At 39.6% G+C, this 25868-nt stretch overlaps 1 protein-coding gene across 3 annotated transcripts in view; it reads right to left on the reverse strand.

Moving 5' to 3' along the window:
- Positions 1-7635, reverse strand: part of lrp4 (low density lipoprotein receptor-related protein 4) — a 109941-nt gene extending 102306 nt beyond the window's left edge. For all 3 annotated transcript variants that reach the window (XM_005458918.4, XM_013276967.3, XM_025911840.1), the window contains exon 1: positions 7260-7635. In XM_005458918.4, the coding sequence (XP_005458975.1) occupies positions 7260-7320 (61 nt within the window). In that variant the 5' untranslated portion in view covers positions 7321-7635. The remainder of the gene's footprint in view (positions 1-7259) is intronic.
- Positions 7636-25868: the final 18233 nt, after the last annotated feature.

Consider the following 25868-nt stretch of genomic DNA (forward strand, 5'->3'; position numbering starts at 1 on the left):
ACACAAACAAACTTAGTCCATGACCTCAGCGTAGTGAATGAGGTCATATTCAGTTAATAAAGAAGCATGTCTTTCACTGTTTATAGTTATTTATATCTTCAACTCTCACCCAGTCTGCTTTCTGTCTACTGTCTAAATGGTGAGAGGAGGACAAAGACAAAGTGGTTCTTCTATAGTGTTGGCAAACATTAATCAAACAGAGAAACACTGAGCTCTTGTTGGAGACTATATTCCAGGCCAGATCCATTCAGTGCTATACTATAGTATTTATTGACAACGATGTATGTGAGATTGAGTCAAGATAAACTACAGTGGCTGCATAGTGAGTATTGACTGAACATGTCCACCAGTGTCACGGTGTGGTTCACTGATGTATTTTTTTTTTTGTTTTGTTTTTTAAGTAAAAGATGTCCTATAGCAATGAGTAATAAACCACCTAAATCCCCCATTCTAGACCAGAAAGAGAAGCAACTTCCCTTGGGGGTTGCATCAAGAAACGCATCCAACATAAAATCGGCCACATCAAAATATGCAGGGTGGCCTGCTGTGTTGACCTCTAATGAATTAATGAGCAACCAAAATTATTTTCAGTCCCATTGACAGTTATTATTGCACTAATACATTTATGGGTCTATTTATCTGTTAGGAAAGCAACGCTGCCTTACACATTTCCCTGAAAGTGGAATGCGGCTTAATGATCGATCATCAGATCTTTACTTGGCATCAGCAGCCACATCAAGGAGAGGTCTCTGTATCATACTGAAACTGGAAAAAGGTACAGTACATTCCTAGTAAATCTTTTAAAAAAAAAACCAAAAAAAAAACACAACACAACACAACACACACACACACACACACACACACACACACACACACACACACACACACACACACAACAAAGGCACTGTCCAGTCCTCAAAACTTTATCAGACATCTCTCAACTCAAAAGCCAAAAGCCATTTCAAAACCATATGTTTGTGTGGGCCCTGCACTCTGCAGTTAACCCATTAGACACGGTGAGTATACGCCTCCACAAATTTCCCTTCGTGCCCCCGCTAAAGACTGAAACCATGCAGACACTGGCTTCAGACAAACGTCCTCTTTTTGTCTGGAAAGAGTGTCCCATGATGTCTCGGTTACCCAGATAATGCATAAGAATGAGTGACTTATTTCAAATTCGTGGCTAAAACCAGATTTGGGGATGGCACTAGGCCTTTCATGACAACAATCCATTGATGCCACGATCATTTCACACTAATGTCTTCCACCAAATTTGACAGAATGTCATTAATGTCCCTGTGGACATTTTCCCTATGTCACAGCAAGAAAGGATGGAGAATTAAGTTACTATGGATCCGAACGTGTGAGTGTCCTTCAGAATGTCTTTGTGTCCCTGCCCCCCCTCCCCTGGTTGTGCTCAGACAGTGAGTCTCCAGCCCTGCTTATCTTTCTGTCCTCTACAGCAGACCCCCACTGAGACAGAGAAGTAGAGTTTATTACAGTCCCCAATAATCTGCAACCCCCAAGGAACTCAGATTTATACTACATGGCCTAAAAAAATTTATTTTTTTCATTTTCAGACCTGTGTGGTGACAGGGCATGAATTTTATGCCACAAGAATTGTAAAAGACAGCAGATGCTAGGATTGTTGCACTACTTTCAGATTCAAAGAATCACTGTGAAACAATGATGGGAACTTTTTTTGTTCCTAGCACTTAAACGTGAAACTAACATTTGAATTAAAACTTTTTTGCTGTTATCGATTATATCACATGGATGACCAATTTCTCAAATGAGTCACTTGGGGTTTGGTTTTGGGGTCCAAGGATTCAACAGTCAAGCACAGACTGCAATGTGCTTGACTGTTGGACAGACAGTAAGCCTGATCTGTTCACATATGTGTTACCTTATCAGTCAGAAAGCTATGCATTCTCATTTATGAAAAGCAGAAAAAAGAAAATGTGTATTATGGTTGATTTAGTGAAACCCTAACCTATACAAACACATATCTAACATTAATATGTAGATAGAGGCAAGACCTTTGGTACTAAAACCTTTATGGTTTCCATTTGTACTTCACTGGTAGTCCAAGTGCTAGTGGCCATCATGTTTGAGCAAGCTTTGGTTACATGGATGCAGACAGTAGGTGGAGAGCAAAGGAGGGCTGATATTTGCCTAAATGTGCTGGGTAACATAAGCTAGCATGTAATTTAGCTAGTGAATGGAAATCTTTCCATTTCCAATGGAAAGGACATGGAAATCGTGGCTCAGATATCGGCTAACTATACTGAGAGTTCCCTAGCACCAAAAAATAAACAAACAAACAAAAAACTCAGTGGGTTAGCCATTGTGTTTCAAGACTCGTGAAACCCCAGTTAACAAAACATGTTAAAAATTCTAATTCCATAGCAAAACTGGTGATATTCACTTGGCTTTGACAAAAATGAATGCGGTAGGTGAATGAACGCCTGAATGTCAAAACTGAAAACTGAAAACCAACAAACCAATATTTAAAATCACAACCCAGCTGTCAATCATCCATCCATTTATCCAGTTCAGGATTAACACCTATTCCGTAGGGCAAGAGGCGTGGTACAACCTGGACAGGTGCCAGTCTGTTGCAGGGCTGCCAATCAACTATATGAAATGTAATGCAAATCACAGAAACCGTAATTCTGCTGGTCTCATATTTGCTACAGTGGATGGAGCTGAATATTTTGATCTGACACAGCTTTTTATATCAGTTGCTCTTCCTGATGCAGTCCTTCCAAGGATTTGTGTCTCCTCCCAGTGATGAACTGGGGATCTTTTGCATGTTAAGCATACATGTTAACCACTACACCGTCGATACAAATGAAACGCTAATAAAATACATTTTAAGATCTGTCCAGGTTGGACAGATCTTAAAATGTATTTTGAGAGATCAAAGTCTGCACTTTAAATTCCACCAAATGTCATTACAAATAACACAAGCAAAGACGCACATCTTTTTAGCACGCTAAAGAAGCAGCAAAAGCAGAACAAGTCACAACTTTGGCACAGAGTTCCACCAGTGGATAATTTTTGCTGTTAGACTGGGAACCAATCTCCAGAGTGCTGCCAGCAATTGACTTAGTTTGTTTGCTTGCTTGTGTGCTGTAAGACCTGACATGTGTAACACTGAATATTAGTGCGCTGAGCATAACTGAAATGGGCCCAGAGGCAGTAGCATCATGTTCTGAAATCTGAAACGGCCCTGAAGACGAAAGCCACCCTCAGGGGTATCTCTGAATGGAGTCAGGTCTTGCAGGGAGAGAAGCCGGTGATTTATAGGAAAGCAGAGGGACATGAGGAGAAAAAGGAGAGGGGTTAGAAGTCTGACATTTATCCTTACGAGAATGTTGGAAGGGGGGCTGGGAATCAAGTAATCACAGGTTACCTCCACTGCTACCTTGGAGGTGCAATTCCATCCTCTCAGCAGAGACACACAAAGCACAGCGGGGGTATCAGGTGGCCCACTTTACCTTCCCCTGGTGAAGCAAAAGGTTGGCCTACACCAACCTAATGAGCTTGACCAGAGGAGGGCACACACAAACACACTCATTTAGGCCACAAAAATCATATGCACTCATCTAACACAGCTCTAGCCTCGCATCCATTAATGAAACTCTCAATTCCCCCGAAGCCCCCCAAAAAGCTTCTGCCAAAACAATCAAACCTTGCCAAGACTAAAGACAAAGCAGTCGAATTTACTGACCCAAACCACGGCCACATCCTCCACATCAACCATTCCCTGTCAGAGAAAAGTCGTCTACAGAGTGGAATCCGTACCAAAAACAACTTATGGCACGCCATCAATCTGTCTCTAAGCTGAGTTATTTGGAAATATCAACATTGCAACACCATTAATACCAACACAATTACTCTGAGGACATTTAATCAAATGTGGTGTTGGAGGCATTTTGCAAGACAAAGCCATAAATTTATTGCTGCAAATCCATGCCTGCAGGTTGTGTGAAAAGGCCACTAGTGAGATTGCATTTAAATATGTGTTTGCGTGCGTGTGTGTTGGTCCAGGATGAGGAGCGGCAATGTCAAGGGACTAATCAATCTGACAAGGCAATACAGGTGGCAGGGAAGGGCACAGAGGCTGGCAGACGGGTCCAAACTCCCCACCTCCCCTTTCAGGCCGCTGTTCCTCCAACTGCCACCATCCACTGGCCTTAGGATTGTTTGACTTTCTTCTCTAAACTTCTACCTGCTGTCCAAAAATCTGTGTCAAAATCATCTGCTGTTTGATGAAACATGAATAAAGAACACTACAACATCATATTTTATTACCAAATTAGTGTGTGCCATGCCTGCCATAATAACCTGCTGTCAACCAACTTTAGCCATTTAGCAAAACCAAATTGAAGATGAATCCCTGACTAACTGGATATTGCAAAGTACATTTTTATGACTTAAAAAGGGGGAGGAGAATCAAATTTTTCAGACTAAATCTTTTTCTCGTATTTTACTGTCATCGTTGCCTTTCTTCTTTATCTTCTTTGTTTGGCTGCTGTAGCAAATAAGACAAAAAAAAAAAAAAAACACTCAAGGAAGGAGGTTTTTTCTTGGATGGCTGCCCAGCTGTCAGGTTCATACAGAAGCACCGTCTCACTTTAGTCCTGTTCACTTCTGCAGTGTACAGATCATCGTGTAAGAAGAGTATTTCATCCCATTCCCAAAGGGTCATGGATTTTACATTTTAATGAGGCTTTATTGCCCACACAACAGTGATCAAATGTTTGGCGATCTTCAGTGGAACGACACCACAGCCTCTGACTCAAACTGCAAGTCCGATTGATAGTTGATCAGTAAACGGAGAGGGCACAGTGGAGATCGTGGGAGTTTGTGAGGGGGTGTGGGGGGTTACTGTCCCAGAGCACATAATTAAAGAGTGTAACACTCTCTCCAGCAGACCATTAGTCCAACACAGCCCATTACTGCGAAGCCACTAGACTTAGCTGAGAAGGCATCTTGACCTCAAACACGTTGAAACTCAGTTACCCACACACCCACACTCTCAGTTTGATAAATTATAGCCCTGGGGCATCTTCTGTCAAATGGGACCAGCAGCTGGCCTTCATAATGTCATTTACTGTACACAGCGTAGAAATTATAGCCTTTCCCATTTTATTCATCTCCACATGAACCCATAATGTATATCTTAAAATACAACAGTCAAAAGGGAGAAACTCATATGTCAATGATAGACTCGTGCATCACTTGGACAATATTTATGGCCAAGATGATGAACATTTCATGGTTTAGACCCATTGGAATTGAATTTACTGTCCACATATAAAGATGCATTTATCGATGTCAGACTTTCATGCATCCTGGAGTTTCCCCAACCACTGAATGGCTGTGGTATGAGATCCTGCCCTCAAAGAGCCACTAGTCTTAAAATAATCATTCATTAAGTGCAAGTCTTAGCTGTCCGAGTCAAATTACAGTTTGAAAGCTATTTCAGAGCCTTTTCCACACTGACAAAAAAAAAAGAAAAAAAGAAACCAAAGAGGAAATAAATACTAAATTTTTGGGATTCCCAAAAGGAAAGTGCTCCGATTTAAGGATCTTCAATTGAAGACTGGAATGCAAAACCACTATCAAGCAGAAGAATTACAAAGCATTGGAGCTGTGGTGTTTGCTACTCACCACAATGGAAAATGCCAACAGCAGCAGCTTCCATTCATACCCAGCGCACAATGAAATGTTTAAGACATGATACAGGCCTGGCAGGCTTGATTGCTTTATGACAGAACAAGACTATAATCAAAGGAGCACAGGCCTCCGCCCCAGATAAAGAGGGAAGGTGCGAGGGGGGTGGGGGGCATTGATAACCATATCTGGAAGGATGAAAGGACCCGCTATATATAGGATGTCATCCAGGGTGACTTTTGTTTTCAATTGGATATTGACTCTTATCTGGTTGACATTTTAGAGACAGTCTTCTGGTGACATTTAGAACTTGTTACAATTATACCAACCTCCATTTGAGGTCCGACCAGCCAATTACAGATGTAATTTTCGCTATTCCTGTCAGGTAAATCTTTTCACGGCATGTCAGAGAGCACAGCACCCATGTGTGTATGACACTAAGCTCAGCGTGTGCTTGTGCACGTGTGTGTTCAGACATTGCCTCTGCTGGGTCCTTGCATTCCAGCGGCTGTTCTAACATGTTGTAAATACAAGGTGTTAGAGAAACATAGAAAGAGGGCAGTGGAAATCTAGCAAGTACTGCTGGTTGTGGTGTGTCAGTGGGGGTGGGATAGAATCTAAAATATCATATATAAACAGCATGATTCACCTGCAATCAGGGTGCAGAGGAGTGTGCTCCAAATTTGCTTCTTTCTCGGAAGTTATCAGACAAATAAGAGCATGAAGGTCACATGGCAATTATTCAAATGGATATTTGCACAAAATAAAAGGAGATTTTTTAAAGCCACTGTGCATCAGTTTATATGCCAGCCGAAAAGCAAATACTCTCCTAAAAATAAAAACCCTGTCATAAATTACATGACCAACTTTCAGCTTCTAGGTATCCAAGACAACAGACAGATTAGAAAAGCAACAACATCTGGTTGCTTATTCCAACATCAGCCAAGAAATGTGGCAGATCTGACAGAACATCCCCATACCATTCACCCACCCCATACTGTACCAGCCCACATCCTCAACCTCCATACAACACCAAACAGTAAATAAATAAGACTGATGAAACCCCATTTAAGCCTAAATCAAAGAGGCACGCTAACATTTAACACGCACGCGCACAAAATAAACAGGATACGTGAAGGTAAACAAAAATAAAGAAACTAAAATAAGTAATAAAAATAATAAGCTTCACATATACAAAACGAAATGAGTGCTAAAAAATGAATATATACATTTTCACAAGTTTCAGGTACTAACATCCAAAGGACTGCTGCTACAGATCTGTGAGCTACACAGGCATGTTTGTCAAACAAGACTTTAAGAAAACAATGAAAACACACTCGTGCACATTTTCCACTGTTTTAACCACCTACATGGCCCCTTCACTGTTACAGGGAAAACTTGGCTGCAGTTTGAATGCGCTTATGAGAAGGAGAAAAAAACAACCTAAAACTAAATTCTAGTGCCAAACAACAGCGGTGCAAAAAAAAAAAACCCTCCGTCCACCTCTTGCTAGGACCCACTGACATGCAGCTTCAAGCCCGGTTCGCGCCGTTGTTGTCCGTGCATTTTCTTACCTGGACTCCGGCTGAGAAGCAAAGTTAGGAGGGCGCCCCACAGCACCGCGGCCAGCTGCATCGTGTACCCCGCTTTTCTCTCGCTTCTCTGGGCTTCCCTTCCCCTTCTTCCCTCCTCCTCCTCTTCTTCTTCTTCTTCTCCTCTTCTTCTTCTCCTGTGCACAATTAAATATCAACGGGCTTCTTTTACAAGAAGACGCTCCGGCTTTCACCCTAACCTCATAGCATGACTGGCTTTTTATCCCCCTTTCTCTCGGCGACCTCCTCCGCCTCCTCCTCTTGTGTGCGATAACGCGACAAAACCGGGATTAGAAAGTTAACTCTGAGCTGAACAGCTCGGCTACGGTCTCCAACATGTTGTGCTGTGGTCCCCGACGCTGTGGAAAAGGAGCTGTGGACTGTACCATGAGCAGGTTTAAGGGGGTGCTCCGTATGTATGATTCGGTTCCGCTAAATTAAAGTAAAGGTAATTTGCTGAAAATGATTCATTATTATCGTATTATACGTTCCATGACAGAATAAAACAATAGTCTCCCTCAAGTTCTTTCTTTTCTAAGTTTTATTTCTCTTCATACCGCTTTCTGTTCCCCTATCCCGAAAGAAATCGCATCGACCAAAAAAAAATCTCTGCTCTCTGTGTCACGTTTGTAAAGTTTCGTCTTTTTAAAAGGCTGGTGGTCCACAGAGGCAAAAAAAAAAAAAAAAGAAGGAAAGAAAGAAAAGAGAAAAAAAACTACCTGCATTTGGGGCAAATAGTTTTTTTCTCTTTAGGTTTCCTCATTCTTACTTTGCCTTCCCTTTTTTTCTTTTTTCTCTTTTTTTTTCTTTAGACATTTGGTTGCAGCAACTGGGGCTTCCCTGTTGTCACTTCAGTCATTGGAGGCAAATGACAGAGCAGTGGTTTTTACAGTGTGGTGTAATGACCATGAGATGAGGTCATTACACAGTCATTATTCAGTAGGCCTACCACAGATTTACAAAAGTTGCCGGAGGGAAGTAATGGCTATATTAAAAGGTAATTAATTCTAAAATAAGGTCGCTGTGGAAGCATTATTTCTTTCCCCTGAATTAGCTTACAAAACGTTCCAGTGGGGATGACATAGTTACACCACAAATTGATACCACGCAGTTCTGTCCAAAAAAAAAAGTCACAAAACTCATTAGGAGACACACATTGCACAACCCTGTGGTAACATGAAAGAGATTCCACCAAGCATAGAGAAGTTTTTAAACAAAATAAAGTGATTTTACCTCAGACTGCAAAACTAGATAGTATATTGTAGCAGTTGCACATGCACTGAATTACATTCAGATGAACTTGTAATCTGAAACATGTGACATGTTTTGGAAATATTTATTTACATGTAAAATTCATAAAAAAGCTGATGGCAGAAGAAAACCAGCTTCCCTCCCTCTGCAGTGATTCTCTTCTATTTTCTTCTATTTTGTTAGAAATGTATAAAAAGACAAGAAAAAAATCACTGTTTCGTAAATATCCCAATCACACCCTTGTTAAGGGGTTCCAAATTGAATACAAATTACATTTGCGGTGGTTGAAAATCAAGGCTAATTGTAAACTTTGTGTATTTTTTTTTTTAAATTTCACTTCAGCCTGACATTCATTATGTTTCTGCACTTATGCCTGAGTGCAGAGAGAGCTGGTGCCAGCGGCGGCAGAAAAGAAGGACAAATAGCTCTACAGGAGATGCTCAGAGTGCAGAGAGTCAATGCAGAACGTGGCTTTAGTGTCAGTAAAAAGTTATGAAAAGCTTGCAGTAAGCCTCTAAAAAACACTCATGAAAAAAGCAAGGTTTGCAGCATGACTGTAACCACTGGGTACTTGTTATCTGCAGTGAGTTGTGATACTCAGAATTTTGTTGGAATTTATTATAAGAGTGTGATTGCGTATTTACAATATGAAGATCAAATTTTAAACATACCGCCCAGCACACACACATGTCCACAGTCTCTTTGACTGGAAGCAAGGCTTTAGACTCCACTTTCTAATTATTAGGCAGCTTTAGTTAGGATGTGAGCCCCCGCCTTCCTAAACAGGACATCATCATTCAACACACGCATCCCCTCCACTCTCCTGCAGCGTATCCATCAGAGTATTACATTTCATCCCAATAAAAGTGCTCTGCAATGTCACTTATTCTTGATTCGATGCAGAGCATTTTAATGAACAATGCTTTGGACAAATGACTTAGGCTGTCTTAAGAAAGAAAAAAAACATTAAGCCACTGAACAGTTCACTCATTTATTGCTATTGTAGATAATAGATCTATATCTTGAGATTATATTTGTGTGTATAAGACTCTGTAAGAGTATAAATATACAAGAGGCACAAATACTACAGTGTAGCACAGTGGCACATTATAACCTTTAAGGAAACTACTTCCTTCAGAAATGTTGGAAAGACTTTGAGATGAAGGGTGGTGGTGCCACTCGAGCTATTAACAAAGGATCCTTAGATGTAGTTGAATGCAAAAGGTGTATCCTCTGCCAAGGCCAATTCCCTATTTAGCACTTTTAAAGAAAGTAATGGAGATTTACACCAAAAGTGTGTGGGTTCTCCCTGTGCTTGTCCATCACTAAGTTACGTGACATTTGGCTGTGTAACTTTTGAATAATCTTGTTGAAAGACAGCAAAAGAGCACTGATCACATACTGGACCTCAATGTATGTCATTCAAGGACCACAGACATTACAGAAAACAGTTCCTGAAACTGCAAACACCTGAGATTAATAAAAGTGATGCACTTAAATAGGCCATATTCATATTGCAGCAGTCTAGCAGAGCCCAGAGTTATGGCTTGAAAATATTTCCCCTCTGTGCAATATCTACCACCAACTGTGATGACAGAGGAGGATCAAGACCTGGATGTGGTGAACTCTGGGTGGCTGGCCTGGCTGGAGCATGAGCCTGATAGCAGCTCTGCCCCCCTTTCACTTCCCATCCTGTCTCTGTGTGAAGAGATGGAGACATTTAATTATAACCTGTGATTAATGCGTCCGCAGTGGGCCGGGAGGCTGTCTCCACAGCAGCAAGGGATTTCGTTCAGGTCTCAGACTTGTCTCGCAAACACAGACACTGGGAACGACTTTGTATGGTCTCGCAAGCACTGCTCTTACTATCTTCCCAGAGAACCTTATCATTTAAAGTGTCAAAATGTCACACCGGCTCTCCTCTGACTTATATATTCTCTGACTCATTCTAGGATGCCACTGGTATCTGACACCTTTTGGCCTGTGCAACATATGGAGTGACAGTGTGAGTCTGTGTGTGTGTGTGTATCTGTAAGTGTTTGTATGTGTGGTGCAGGGAGAACAGCTGTGGGTTAATCACTTTAGCTTCCGTTGATAAATAAAGAAGCGCGCTGGGAGAGGACGAGGCCACCGCAGACAGAAAATTGGGCAGGTGCTGTAAGTTTGTCTTTGTACTTTTTAAAACTGTGTGTTATTTGCATGTGTATGTGTGAATGTGTGTGTGTGTGTGTGTATCAAAGACACGACCTTCTCTTTCTGCCACTAGCTTATAAGTCTTCCCCGAGACTAAAGACGTATTTGATTCATTTCTTACCCATCTTCCCTTCTCTCTCACGTGTAAGTTAATATACAGCTGTAATAACTCGAAACAGAGCTCATATGAAACAGAGCTCATTTTTGTCATTTTTACACCCCTGCTTTTATTAGATTATAAAGGTAAGTATTACTGTACAAATTTTCAGGCTAAGTTCTTAAACTAACTTCCTTTAACCAAGAAAGCCATTTTCCATTCATTTCAATGACACTGTGAAAATATTCCAAAGACATTAAGCTTGTTTGGCATACAACTGTGATAATTTTGTAATGTTTACTTTTTCCACAAGGTACATTTGTAGCCAATAGCTAAGAGGAACACTTAAGAAACATATTTTTAGTGCACAAGTTTGAATGCACAGCATTTTAGAATGACTGTGACCACTAATGAGACTGAACACAGAGAATAAAACAACTTTGGCTATGGGTGGATTATCAAAGGTTCAGCATGAACAGTATTTAAAAGAGTCCCTTGTATAACGCCAGTTGGGAAAGTGTGGCAATTATTAGCAAAGTAGGTATATTATTCCTATGACCTCATATGGCCTGTGAAGGAGGATATATTCTGGACTTTTAACTGTGTTTTCACATTTTTCCATCTTTTCCTACTGATAAAGAAGAAGAATTTCTTTTTCATGTAGAAAAAGTGAACTGTTGTGTTAGATTAAGATATCTCATTGATTAATTGTGTAGTTAAACTTCTTTTCACTGACAGAAGTTGTAGTTTCACTTGTCCAGCTTGCATGAGATCTAAGTGGACTGTATGTGGCCTGCAGTGTAAAATAATTTTTGACATCCCTGATCTGAGTTTTGTTACGTGCAGTCAGTGCTGGCATTTGATACAATTTTAATAAAACAAAACGCATGCATAAATGCCATTGAAGAATTCAGTAGTTTTAAAGTCATGCAGAATATCAAAAATTTCAAACAAACCACAGTGGCAGAATCACCAAAACAGTACAGTATTGCCGGTGCGTCACTACAGATGTCACCCCAATTCATCTGTCAATCTCATGCTCCACTCTTCCCTCACTTGTTGAACAGGACTCTGAAATACTGGAACTTCTCCACCTGGGTAGTAACTCATTGGGTGCTTCACCCTTTTCTGGCTCAGAACCATGGCCTTGGAATTGGAGGTGCTGACTGTCGTTCCCACTACTTCACACTCCAGTGCAAGCTGAAGGGTACCACCTGATGAAAATAACAGAAGCACATCGTCTGCAAAAAGCAAAGACGAAATACTGAGGCAACCAAAGTGGAGACCCTCTAACACCTGGCTATGCCTAGATTTTCAGTCCCCCCAAAAAAACTATGAACACAATTGTCTCAATGCATACTCAATCATCCAGTTAAGTGACTTCTTCAGAGACTGAAAAAGTCACTTGGATGAGTGACGAAACCTTTCTTCCACTGAAAACGCTACGCCCAGATAAACAGAATCAACCTTTTGGGTATGAACAGAATTGGTGACAAAGGGCAGCCCTGATGGAGTCCAGCACCCTTGAGTCTCACTGATTGCGGACTAAGCTACATCGGTACTGGAATCGAACATGCCATACTCCCGAAGCATCCCCCAAAAGTATACCTCTAAGAATGTGATCAAATACTTATTCCAAGTCCACAAAGCACACTTCAATTGGTTTGGAAAACTTCCACACACCCTTGAGAGGATGAAGAGCTGGTCTAGTGTTCTGTGACCAGCATTGTTTCTCCTGAATTTGAGGTTCAACTAACAGAGCGACTCTCCTCTCCAATACCTCCAGCATCCCTTTCTGCCACACATAACTCCCTGCATGTCCTCCTTCACTACAACCTTGCATCTTTGCTTTATATGAACAAAACAATGGAACACTGCTCTAAATAAATGCCAATGTTTCTGTGTAACTGCACGACATGTTAGAAGTGACTTTTATTTTAAGACTGTGGAATTTTCTGAGCTGAGAGGCCAAAAAGTATGAATGCAGCTTTACGCTATATGTAGCTTTTAGCAAAGTTAACCATATCAAACCACCAGAATGGTCTTTTAAAAATTAAAACGCTGATGGAGGATTCTTTTACTTCTTCCTGTCTCCCTCTTTTCTTTCTGTTTCTTTTGGCCATGATGTAAGCAAAGACATCCTTATTAAATTCAGCAGGGGAACCCGACCACACCACAGTCCGCATGGACAGGATTGGCTGCTGTGCCACCAAATAAACTCACACACACACACACACACACACACACACACACACACACACATACAGTGCATCCTGCTGTGGCGTGGTTTGGAGCCCAACAGCCTGTTCTGTGGCCATTCTAACTACAGGGCTTTTCTCTGTGAGGTTTATTTTCGTGGATGCTCTGCTCGCTCCATGTTCTTCTTGTACAGTGGGCTCATTTACATGTGGTCAAAATCAAACACACACGCTGACATGGCTTTCACCTTGGTTCATTGTTTGAGTTCGAAGCACTGAGCTGTTTTTATTTTCTTTTTTGACACTAGGCTTGCCCTAAGGCACCATGAGGGCCTTTATTCTCAAAGAGAAGAACGCTGGTGTTATTTTAGATTAATTGAAAACGTGGCTTTTGTCTTACCAAAGAGCACTGATGTTATAAGGAGTTTATGTGTTACATATACTAACAAATGTAAAAAGACATTAGTGCCTAATATCCCTGGTACTGCTTTATTCTTGATGACTGGTTTAAATCCAGACTTTTCCAAATGAAATTTCCTAAAAATAAAAAAACAGCTGTCTTCATCAGCAAATGTTCTCCAAATAAGAACTCATGTATTTCACTGTTTGACTGTTTCTTCAAGGGTCAGACATACGTGGAGACAGGACAAAAAAGGAAACAACAGTGAAGGTGCCAAAAAAACTCAATTTCCTCAAATGACCACTTGAGGGAATTTCCAAAAGACAATTAACCACCCCTAAGCATATACCAAATTTAAACTATCATGACAACTATAGGGTGTGTGGTGTTACCTCCCATAATTCCATTTAAATTGTGTTAAGTTATATGTTAATTTAAATGACAGATGTGTCAGCACAGGCGGCTGTAGCTGGTAGCTCTCTGCTAGGCTACACCTCCACTATCTTAATTGTGTTTATATAGTTGGTGCCTTTTGGAGCTTTTTAATGTATTTTTTTAAACAAAGAATATATCTTGTGCATTTATATTTCGAATAACTGTACAAAGGGAATACAATTCTAGTTATTTTGTAAACTTAGCATTAGCTTGTGCTATCTTGTAGCCCTACAATCAAGCTAGTGACGACAAGCTAAGCTAACCATGATATGTAACATCTCATGGATGGCTGTCTTTTATTTATACTAGACAGGCATGTGGTTCTGGCTCGCTTTGCTCATGTATGAAAACACAGACATGTATGTTAAATTGTCATGTTATTCTTTTTTAATTTATTCTCCTTTTTCTTTGTGAACTGTCCATTCATTGTATAAGACAAATTTATCAATCACATGTACAGCTATGTTCACGTAATGTACACATAACACCAACAATGTAAATGTAACGTAGATGTAATATATTTCTTTTGAGATGAACTACTAGCCACCTTTTGCTTTGTTGACAGTGCTGCAAACTCTTGGCCTTGTCAATGAGCTTCATGATGTGGTCACCTGAAATGGTTTTCACTCCACAGGTGTGCCTTGTCAGGGTTCATTGTAGAATTTTTTGCCTTGTTAATGGGTTTGGGATAATTGGTTATGATGTGCAGAAGTGAGATTGGTACACAGCTGACAGCAATATTTGACAACTGTTGGAATTCATATTAAGGCATGAAACCAATCAGCAAAGTGAAGAGAAATGACAGTGCATCATTATTTTAAGAACTGAAGGTCAGTCAGTCCAGAAAATTGCTAAAACTTTGAATGTGTCTCCAAGTGCAGTAGCAAAAACTGTCAAGTGCTACAACAAAACTAGCTCACATGAGGACCGCCCCGGGAAAGGAAGACCAAGAGTCACTTCTGCTGCCAAGGATAAATTCATCCGAGACACCAGCCTCTGAAAACCGCAAGTTAACAGCACCTCAGATTAGAGACATTTCTATACATCAACTGTTCAGAGAATCAACTGTTCAGAGAATCAGGCCAAATAGCTGACCATCAGGCCATGACCATTAGGCCTTTATGGCCAAATAGCTGCTAAGAAACTGCTACTAAGGAAAAGCAACAAGCAGAAGAGATTTGTTTGGGCCAAGACCATTGGAAATCTGTGCTTTGGTCATATTCACCAGAGCTTTCTTCATCTTTTCATCTCTGCAGGAGAATTTGTTGGTGATAAAAGAGAAATTAAATAACTTGTACTGGAGATCTGCAGTTAGAGTTACTGGTGTGGCTCAGCTCCTGAAGAAGAGGCTGTGTGGATGTTTAAGTGACACCTACTGTGATTTACTGACAAACACTGTGTGCAGACATGAGTATATTTAAACCTGGATCACAGTCAGTCACTTAGCTAAGGGATTATTTTCACCTGTTTAAACATCCAGTTTCTCTTACATGGGCTTGGCTGGTTTTTAATTAAGTTTTATACAAACAACAACATGAAAAATATTTTACATGAATCAGATTTCAGTTGAAATCTTTTAACAGAAGTGATCCACCATGAACATCAGCAGTTGATGCAAGAGAGATTTAGACATGACTGTACATAATTAGCACTTATGTAAGCAAACACACACTTGTTTCTGCAGGTGTACATAATGTGAATGAATCCATGCGGTCACATGTAAACACATGCACATTCTTCCAAAGTACACACAGTGAAAACCCACCTATACAGACTCACACACCTGGCCTGTTGGCACCACATCTTAAAACCTCATTTGAAAGCCATCAGATCTTCTATGAGTCACAGTGCCGGGGGCACAGCTGCTACTAAAGAGGCCACAGCTCTGAGACTCTGTACCCAGAGGGGAGCGCAGCCAGACTTGGGTTGAAGAGAGGTGAAACCTGTGGAGCTCTGAATGAGGCAGGGCCTGGACTTTCTGTTAAAGCCACTGAAATGGAAACGGAGGCCAGAAGCTTTGATATGGCTTTGTGGGCAGAATTATCTCTTAGGGTGAGATTATGATTTTAAAATGGGATAAAGTGCTGCTAATCATCTTGTGCATTCTCAAAGTGTCATAATGCATGTATGCATGGATCTCATGCTGGATGATAAATCTTTAGTGGTCCTGTAGGGAAAATGGATACCAATTAGAAATGAAATTGGAAGAAGAGGAGGCAATAATTTGGATGATATGTGATCTCAGTGCCATGGGATTTAAGCAGTAAGCCTCAAAATGTAGTAAATGTACTAAAGTTGGTTGAAATCTGAAACATTTTTTATAATGGCTGGGTTAACCTTTTTTTTTTTTTTTTAAATGTACTTAAGCTTTTTTGGAGGTAAGAGATCCTTTATAATCATGACACTGATTAAGCATATTCTTACAATTTACTACTCTTGGATGCTATTGGAACTATTTATATAAAAAAACATAACCGCTATAAAAGCACGTATTAAGAGGTTTCACATCATATCAGAGTTTCTGTTGTCCCAAAGATAACTAGGTTGGACTAATGGACACTACTTATGTCTATTGTTTCAACATGATGAAACATGCTCACAAGCATCATTGTGATTCCTGTCTTGCTTGGGTTGTAATAAGTATGATCGACAAAGACAGAAAGAAGGTGAGTAAAAGCAACAACTGACTGACACGTTTGCCACCTATAGTCTGCACTTGTCTGTTCATTCTCATTTGTCAAGATTTGCAGTATCATAGCTTATAGAAAGCTAAAACAGAAGCTAGAATACCATATAGTTTAATCATATCTTGTTTAAAAACAATGTTTGGTTGTTTTGTTGCAGGAGTACACTTAGAGTAGGTTATGCATCAGTGTCATACAATGCAGTTCAGAGTTCGTTATCTTATATTTAATGTAAGTGTTTATTTAGTTATTATTTTTTAGGTACATGGAGAGAAAACTGAGACATATCAACTAAAGAATCCTGTATTAGCTCTGTTATGATCAAAAAGGGGTGTCTGTGTTATAGCAGTGTTTTTATAGTTGCTTGTGGTTAGGGGCAATAGAATAATAAGGCATTGTGTTTTCTACTGGAACGTGCATTGTGGAGCAGCTTGGTGTTGTTGTTTGTTCGCTGCTGGTTGGATGGCCTGTGTAAGGCTGCTGTTCAAATCCAACTCTAAATGCGTCACAGCCTCAACCACAAGGATTGGGACCAAATATTTACATCCCGCTCTGAAATCCAGAACTGCTATAAAGCTTGCATGTTTACCATAGAGCCACTGACGATTTGGTGTTCCTGTTCACCAGGATCCACTCGGGGAAGCCACTCACCCTGCCTGAAGTGCAGCTTCAGCTGTTACATTTCAGCACGGATCACGGTTTATCCCTGCAGCACTGAGGACTTCAGCAAACCTTTCATTAAACTATCTTCAAACATAGTTGTTGACTAAACAGTTAATTTCTTACATTTTACACTTCACCAAATTTTGCTTGCATGATTTGATGCTGTTAGATGGTACTTCTCATACTAAAGGCATGTTTTTAAAATGTAAATTAATGTAGAGAACAATCCCAAAGTTGATTGTATTTGAGAAATGTGGGTGTTTTAAAAGGGCTGTATGTCGAGATCTAGCTACTTTCTTTTCTGTGTATGCGGTGGTAAGATGTCCAACGTTGTAATATTGTAGCAACAAAGAAGCAGGGAGAGGAAGACTTTTACTGAGAAAACATCAATATAGAAAATGATCCACATCCATCTCAAAATGTTCCAAAACTGGTCCAAAGTTTCATGGAGGTGTGGGGTCCAAAAACCATCAAATATAAAGCTGCTATCTGGAGAGGCCAGAAGGAGGGAACTGCTGATCTTGCCAGTGAAAGCTCTAGATCTATAGCCAATGGCAGAGCTGCCAATCAGTGACTACTTCAAAATGGGTACATTTTGAATCTTACAGACCATGTGCAAGAAACCACATTGCATGGCATGCTTTCAGTTAAAAGTCGTGTCTTTTACATGTCAGCGATACAGAAACATGTCAGCCATTAATGCAAAGATTTGAAATTGGACGAGCACATCAGCCTTCCTCTCTAATAAAAGGCAAAAAAGGCAATGCGCTATTTTTTACACCATAGGATTGTACATGATTACTCTTATAAGTGACATATAAAGTATTATATTAAATTACATTGTTGTTGTCCCACCCACCTGCTGTTCCAACCTTTTGTTTACAAGGAACAGCCAATCAGAGGAGAGCTGTTTTAACGAGAAAGGGCATTTAATCAGTATAATAAAAATATTAGATTATTTCTAACAGTAAATCATGCAAAGCTACTTCACTGAGATAAAAATTTGCATTTGTATTTGTAAACAAGAAATAGGTCCCATTTAAACCTTTGTGTTCTTCCCTTTCTGCAGCATAACTGCCATTAATTCGTGAAGAGTGTGATTAAATTAATGGACCAAATCAAACTAATATGGCTGGTTAGCCTGCTTAGTTTTAGATTTGTGAATCTTGACAGTCTTGACAGTATTGTGCTGTCCTCTTATCATAGATGGAGCCTGAATGTGATAAAACCCTAAACAATTTAAGTGGTCCACATAAGTGTGGATGCGGCTTTTCTCTCACTCGGTGAGAGCAGAGCAAAGGTTGTTAAACCATCACAGATTTTCTTTGCATTTAGAACTCAGTCCCTTATGTGCAGTGATGCACTTCAGATTACGTTGAAGTCACTCACAGATGATGTAAACTTGATTAAAACCCTTTTTTCCCCTCCCTTCTGTTTGAAATTCCCTGCCATCACTGATAACAAAGCTCGCAGAGAATAGCCCCTTTCGCTTTTTGACAAAATGATAGGTCACAAGCTTAACAGGGTGCAATTATGTGACAATTTTCTTCATCCACATGTTCCATCACAAACACAAAGCTGGCCGTCTATAAAATGCCCAGGAGTTCACTATAAATAGGGAGTCTTTTCTATCGACCCGTCCACCGCCGCCTTCTCTTTGTGCTCCTCAGAATGGAACTTGTAATTGTGTGCCGCTTCTTTTTGAAGCAACAGCCTCAACAGCTGGGGAATGACTGTACACACAAAGATCGCACACATAATCAAAACCACACACGTACTGTACACGCCAACGTATATGTATATACGTATGTGTGCAGGCATGCGTGTGTACACAGAGAATCCTAATATACTGCTTACAAAAGCTCTGAATCCTCTGGGGGCTTATAAAGGCTTGTTGGGTTTTTGTCTGGCTTCTTCAGAATATTTTCTACCCACTTGGATTTTCTTTTAACTTTCAAAATAACAGATTGCGGTGCATGCAGGCTTCCATGCAAGCTACTTTTCTTTAGGCGATATGGGCAGAAGGTGGGGCTTGCAGCTGTGTCAATAGGCTACCGAGCCATCCTAAAGCAACCTCAAAACCCTGCAAACCGCCTTTTATGTTGTCCTCCTGGCTAAACGACAAGCCTGTTTACATTTTGTTCTTTGTTAAATGTCTGACACCTGCACATGGGGGAGGGAGGGGCGTGTACAGCTTAGTGTGAAGGTGTGTACACTTACCTGTTGAGTGATGAGCAGCACCTGTTGTGTAAATGGACTCTGTGAACTTGGACAATTCTTATATCTACCGCAATAAGTGAAATGTCTCATTTTAACAGTCTTAGAATTGGTTTTTACAGATGTCCCCTAAACACGTCACACACAGGTAGTCATTAAGCCACTGTTTTATAAAGAGGACAGCTCAAAGGCTGCAGATGCTGTATGTGTGTGTGTGTGTGTGTGCTCGTGCCTGTTCAAAATGTGGCTGTGCACACATGGCAGACTGTGGGTTATAGTTTTGCAGTTTTCTAATTTTTCGTCCAAAACAAAATGAGTGAGTGATCAAACCAAAAGCAAAGAAAAAAAGAGAAAAACAAAAACATGTTAGGCATAGTTTTAGGGCTAAAATTAGAATTAGGTTTAGGTAAAATGAGTTAAAAGTTTGACACTTTTAAGTCTAAAACACTAATGTACAATATGCCTGTGTGTGCACACAAAGACACAAACACCCACACACACAGAGTTGAGCAGGCAGCAGTCCTTCCAAAAGCCATTACACAGTAAATTACAAAAACTGACACTATATAATATCATAATGATACTATGTAACATATACACACACCAAGCTTGATACAATTTTGCCAAAAATTTGTCTTTACAATGCGAACTATGTGCATGCAGTCTGGAAGAATGCAGTGGTCTGATTGGTCAGATCTGTTTACTAGCATGCAAAAAATCTGAAAAAGCAGCTGGATTAAGAATAGGTGAGTCTAAAAAAATATTTATGAGGCACAAATAATCGCACAATAATTGCACAAATTTTACCCTCCTGGTGTGTAAAGGCCTTAAGGGTAACAGTGTCATCGTTATGGATGGGGCTTGCAGGCGCGCCCAATAAAGTTAGTACTAAATTTTACTGATACATTTCAACTATAAGTTACACTAATTCATACAAACCGTATGAATTAGTGTAACTTATAGTTACTTCTGCTATTATATAATGAAAAAACTTAAACACCCACATTGATGAGTTACTGCATTGTGAACTCAGTTTAACCATTAGGCTCAAGAGTAGTAGAGTAGTAGTAGAATATTCCTTCTACACCAATCGTGCTAACAAGCATGACTGAGTGGATGTGTTGATGCAAGTCAGAACACAAATCTTTATCTAGACAACTTAATTAGCAACATGTAATATCTGATTTGCAAAAGAAGAATTCTTTCTCTTCTTCATAATGACAGGTTTGAGTGAGCTCTTTATAGACCTTTGTAGGTTGATGAAAGTTTTCAGTTTTGCATGAATTACTGCTCTTTTTGAAGCTTTATTATTAATGTCACAAAATGAAGTACCAAATGACAAAAGAAGCATGGAAAAGGAAAGTAGTGTTGCTAGCACAGAAATCCCCTTACATACTGTAAATACAGTATATATATACTTTTGTATAAACACATACACGTAATAATGTTTTAATGTCACACTTCAATACTTAATTGAATTTACATTTATACATTTACTATTTTTTATGTGAAATGGGCACTCCTAGGTCACCTGTCTCGTGATAGGTGATTCTGTGTTTATGTCAGGTTTGGATGGGGTGGTTGAGGCTGTTCTGTGGGGACTCTGCGTGTTGTCCGCACACCTGTGTGGGTTCTTTCTGGGTGTTCGCTTAGTTGGTGATTCTAAATTTGCCATGGGTGAGAATTTGAGTGTGAATGGTCGTTTGTCTCTCTGTTTTAGCTTTGTGAGATAGTGGTTACCTGTCCAACATGTTCCCCGCCTTCTGGCCTATGACAGCTGGGATAAGTTCCCACCCTTTCCCCATAACCTTGAACTTGATGAGCAGTAATGAAACTTGAAAAACATAATAACTATATTTTATTCATACTTTTTAAATAATTTTTCCAGTGGCAGTAAAGATATTTTTGAATAAAGTAGACTGCAGATTGTGCTTAGTTGGGCTTTGACTGAGCATTACATGAATATTTGAAACTAAGTATGCTGACATAATAAATAGAGGTTTATGCTGACAGTGCTCATTAATCACCAAGAGAAACAACTTAATAGCAAAAGCAAATAAGTGTCATGGCACCAACCCCGGCCATTGTGTTGGCACAATCTAAATCCAGCTGGCCCAGCCAGTGGCCACAGAATTCATTTCATGCTTCATCTCTTGGCCTAAAGAGCCGAGACAGAAAAGGCCACAGTGATAATTGTACTGCTGAATCTGGCGTGAACAAAACATATTTTTTACAAGGAGGGGGCCAGGAGGGGGAGATGGGGGAAAACACGCTGACACATCCATAACCACTCACCCACTTGGACACAAGAGATTTTTAATCAACAGTGGCTATTTAACATGTCAGTCACTGTCTACAGTGCAATAGATAGATAGATACTTTATTGATCCCACAAGAGATATTGTTGCATTTCAGCAGAATGATAAAGAATAATAGTACAGTCTACGACAGACAGCAACAAGAAAGTTTTTGTTATAGCATTATTTATCCATCATTATGAACAAACACATGATAGGACAGTGGTGTGCTCATCCCTCCCAAGAGGTCATCTAATCTACTCAATCACAAGTGGTGAAAACAGTATGAGAAAAAAATAGGAAACCATATAAAATACCATTCTTCTGACTGGATGGGTTGTCATTAGAGATGGCACGATACCACTTTTTTTATGTCCAATACCGATACCGATATCATAAATTTGGATATCTGCCGATACCGATATGAATCCGATATAGTGTGTTTTTTAATCAATAAAACTGTTTTTTTAATATCTTGCTGCATTTTGTATAAGTTCATACTCAAGTTTAAATAAACAACAACACTAAAGCTATTCTGTTATACCTGTATGTAAAAAATACACCGCGCCCAAAATATTTCATAGTTCAGCAACACTGATCAATCTAATAAACTTAAACCTGCACCATCCTCCCTATTCTGGTATTTTAAAGAGTACTTAGCAGAAATATTAAGCAACCTAACTAATAGGGTTGCAAACTCCCAGCAAAAGAAAATAGGGAACCACCCCCCACCCTCCACCTCATGATGCATCAACTTTAATTTGATGCAGGGTGAAAAAAAAATGCACAGAAATAAATTATTTTTCAAGAATAATTAAATAGATTCAACATCTTTCTTCAACAGAATTGCAGAATTCACAGATGGTACTTTCCCAAAGGAAAAAGTACTATAGCTTACTAGGGTATATTAGACTTAATAGTTACTATATACAGTAATGGACTTCTATACATTTTACATCAGATTAAAACTTTGGGTGTAAGATTCAGATAATTATTTATTAAGAGCTAGACATTTTAAATGAGAATAAGAAAGAAAAGTATGTCTTTGTGCCCCCTTTTCCCTGTTCATGCCCTATCGGCCCCCCTGGCTACACTTTGCTAGATCCGCCCCTGCACAGTTACCAGCCGTCAGCTACGTAGAAAAGGATCCTGGTGTAGAAAGTAATATTAAATAAATTCTAACAACAGCTTATCAAGTTTAAACGTTCTGCTGTTGTTCAGCCGCTGGTTTCCTCTTTCTGGTGCAAAGTGGGCCAAAAACAAAGAAGAGAGATGGACACGCGACAGAAAAGCCGATCAGCTGATCATTAAGCAGTTTCACGATTGAAGTAGCAGCAGGAAGGGGAGGGAGAGAGAGGCAGTCGCTCCATATATCGGTTGTTAAGCTTAACATGGGTATGCTTTACAAACATTCAGAGATGAACTTACACACTTGCTTTACTTCTCTCTGGGATAACTTCCTTGGAGATGAAATGCTGGTTTGGTAGTGAGGCTACAAATACACACAGCCGCTCTATCACGTGAGCACACTGCTCCGATGCGCTACGGTTATGAGCCGAGTTACGCCATGTGGCAAGTTTTGTGAGGTGCTTTTTTGATATTTAATGGATCGGATTACATTTTTTATTTCTCGCCGATATCCGATCCAGTAATTTAGGTCAGTATCGGACTGATACCGATACATCATATCGGATCGGTCCATCTCTAGTTGTCATACTTGCCTCCACAGTCTCTCCCTGCCAGTACCATTTTCTTGCCTTGTTCCCAGACCCAAGCACACCTAATGAAAAGTCGCTTTTCATTATGCTAACTAATCATCCTCTGTCCTGTCTGTGACACAGAGAGCATTTCCTCTCACCATCATGGAGAATCTTTGAATTCCTTAATTGCATCTTAAGGCAACACAGGGAATATCATCTATGGAAATCTTTGACTAAGTGGCAAGATCTATAAATCCTTTGCAGTGTTGCCTCTGAGGATCAACAAATGATGCAACAGTAACCAGCAAAATGTACATATACAATGTGTATGACTTAATGTGGATGATGCAATTTTGATATTGCATATGCTAAATCTAATTCATTATAATATGTGGGATAACTTAATAGCAAGAGCAAGTGTTGTAGTAGCACCACACAAAGCAGATTTTTAAAATTATTTTTTATACACTTGACATACGTAACATCAACATGTTTTATTGTGAAGATAACAAAAATACAAGAAGATAAATGTGACATCTTAAAGCATGTCAATAAATTTCCAAAATTAACTGGGGGCTTTTATTTTGAAAATGAACCATAGAGAATCTACGATATAACACACAAAATAATTCCGAAAAAAAAAATGTAATGTCAGATTCAGGAGTGTATATACTGCCCTGTGGTTTCCGTGTGTGTGTATTATCATAAACATTTAATTTTAATGTGTTTAATAATGTGTGATTTACTTTCTTTCACTTTACACTCATTTAAGTGCCATCTATCAAGGAGTTAGTTGTAGCAGTAGTATGGCTACAGCCATTTGGCTCCAGCGTATCGTCAAGACACTGCAAGAAGCAGCCAAGGGGAATATGTTGCTCTGTCAATACTTTGTCCCACCATTGAGAGACACGCAGTGCTCTTCCCAACATGCTCACTCACTAGATTAGAGCTGTGAAGTGCAACAACATTGTGAAACATGAAGTTCTAATTGCTTCAGTGCTGCTTCTCTTTACACTGTGAGATCTGTGAAATCCCTCTGAGGAATAGCCACAGTAATTACACACTGTCTGCGCAGTCTAATATTGTAACTGGGTGTTCTAAATTCCTGAAAATTTCATAAAATCAACTCTGGCCTGCAGCAGTTCCCTTGACTATTTAATTTCATATGGTGTTATTCAAGCCACCGTGTGCTGAGCTCTTCTGACCCAAACAGTTCTGTTCTCGAATTATAAGCGTGGTAGGGGTCTACGGAGCTGTCTGGCGCCACCGTCCTCTTAAACATGTCATTACTGTAACCACAAGGTCAGCACAATACAGCCCTCCAACACACATATCCTCTGTGCTAACATTTAGTCTTTCCACCACATTAAAATATGAGAAATATGTCAATAAAAGCTTTATGAAACATGCCACAAATAAACCACAACAATTATGTCTGCAAACTGTAGTCTCTCGAGCGTTTAGGATGATGTTTTGCAATAATGACTTGTCATGTCTGATGAGAATTGCTCACTGGCAAAAACTTTTCACAGCAATAAAACAAATGCCAGTGCATGGCAAATGGCAAAAATAAGATGAAAATAATAGAGTGGGAATATATGTTATAATGTCTGTATAGCATCTATTGTTATCCTATACCCTATATAACATATAACAGCAGTGTTATATCACAAATAGATGCTGTATTCTGTGTACAAAAATCAAACAGGTTTTGGGTTTGCTTTTGTATGGATTCATTCATTCAGTTCAATTCAATTCAGTTTAATTTATAAAGCACCAAATGACAGCAACAGTTTCCTCAAGTTGATTTTTATATTGTTAGCTAAAAAACCTACAATAATAACAGAGAGAAACCCCCAGAAATTAGACAACTACAAGGAACAAGGAAAAACTGCTTTTTAACAGGAAGAAACTTTCAACAGAACCAGGCTCAGGGAGGGGCAGGCATCTGAGGGGAGGGAGACCAGACAAAATATAGCTGTGCAACAGAGCCAGAGATTAATAAAATAAATACATTCGAATAAAATGGAAATTAAATAAAGACAAGAGAAGAGTGACACATAAAAAGATCAAAGTTTCAAATCTTGAGATCAGCATATGTGGAATTGCATGTGCATTGCATATGTTTGTACTGCCAATGAACCAAAAGTTTAGGCTTCAGACAGTTTTTTTTTCTATTCTTGGCTCTCTGTGATGTCGACGACTGCCCCACCCATCTGTTGTTCAAACCTTCTGTTTGTGAGGGGCAACCAGTCTGAAGAAGGTTTGCTGAAAGAGATGGTGGCTTTCAAGGGACAAGAGCTAAAGCCTAAGGCCTACACTACACTAAGGTAAACTATAAATAAGTATTTCAAATTGTCTGATTTTATGTCGATGAGCACTTATTTATAAGGTAGCATCAAATAAGTGTAACTTAGTAAAACTTCACACTACTCTTTTTTGAGCATGTAAATTGT

The sequence above is a fragment of the Oreochromis niloticus genome, linkage group LG1 (assembly GCF_001858045.2).
Source record: "Oreochromis niloticus isolate F11D_XX linkage group LG1, O_niloticus_UMD_NMBU, whole genome shotgun sequence".
Taxonomy (NCBI): Eukaryota; Metazoa; Chordata; class Actinopteri; order Cichliformes; family Cichlidae; genus Oreochromis; species Oreochromis niloticus.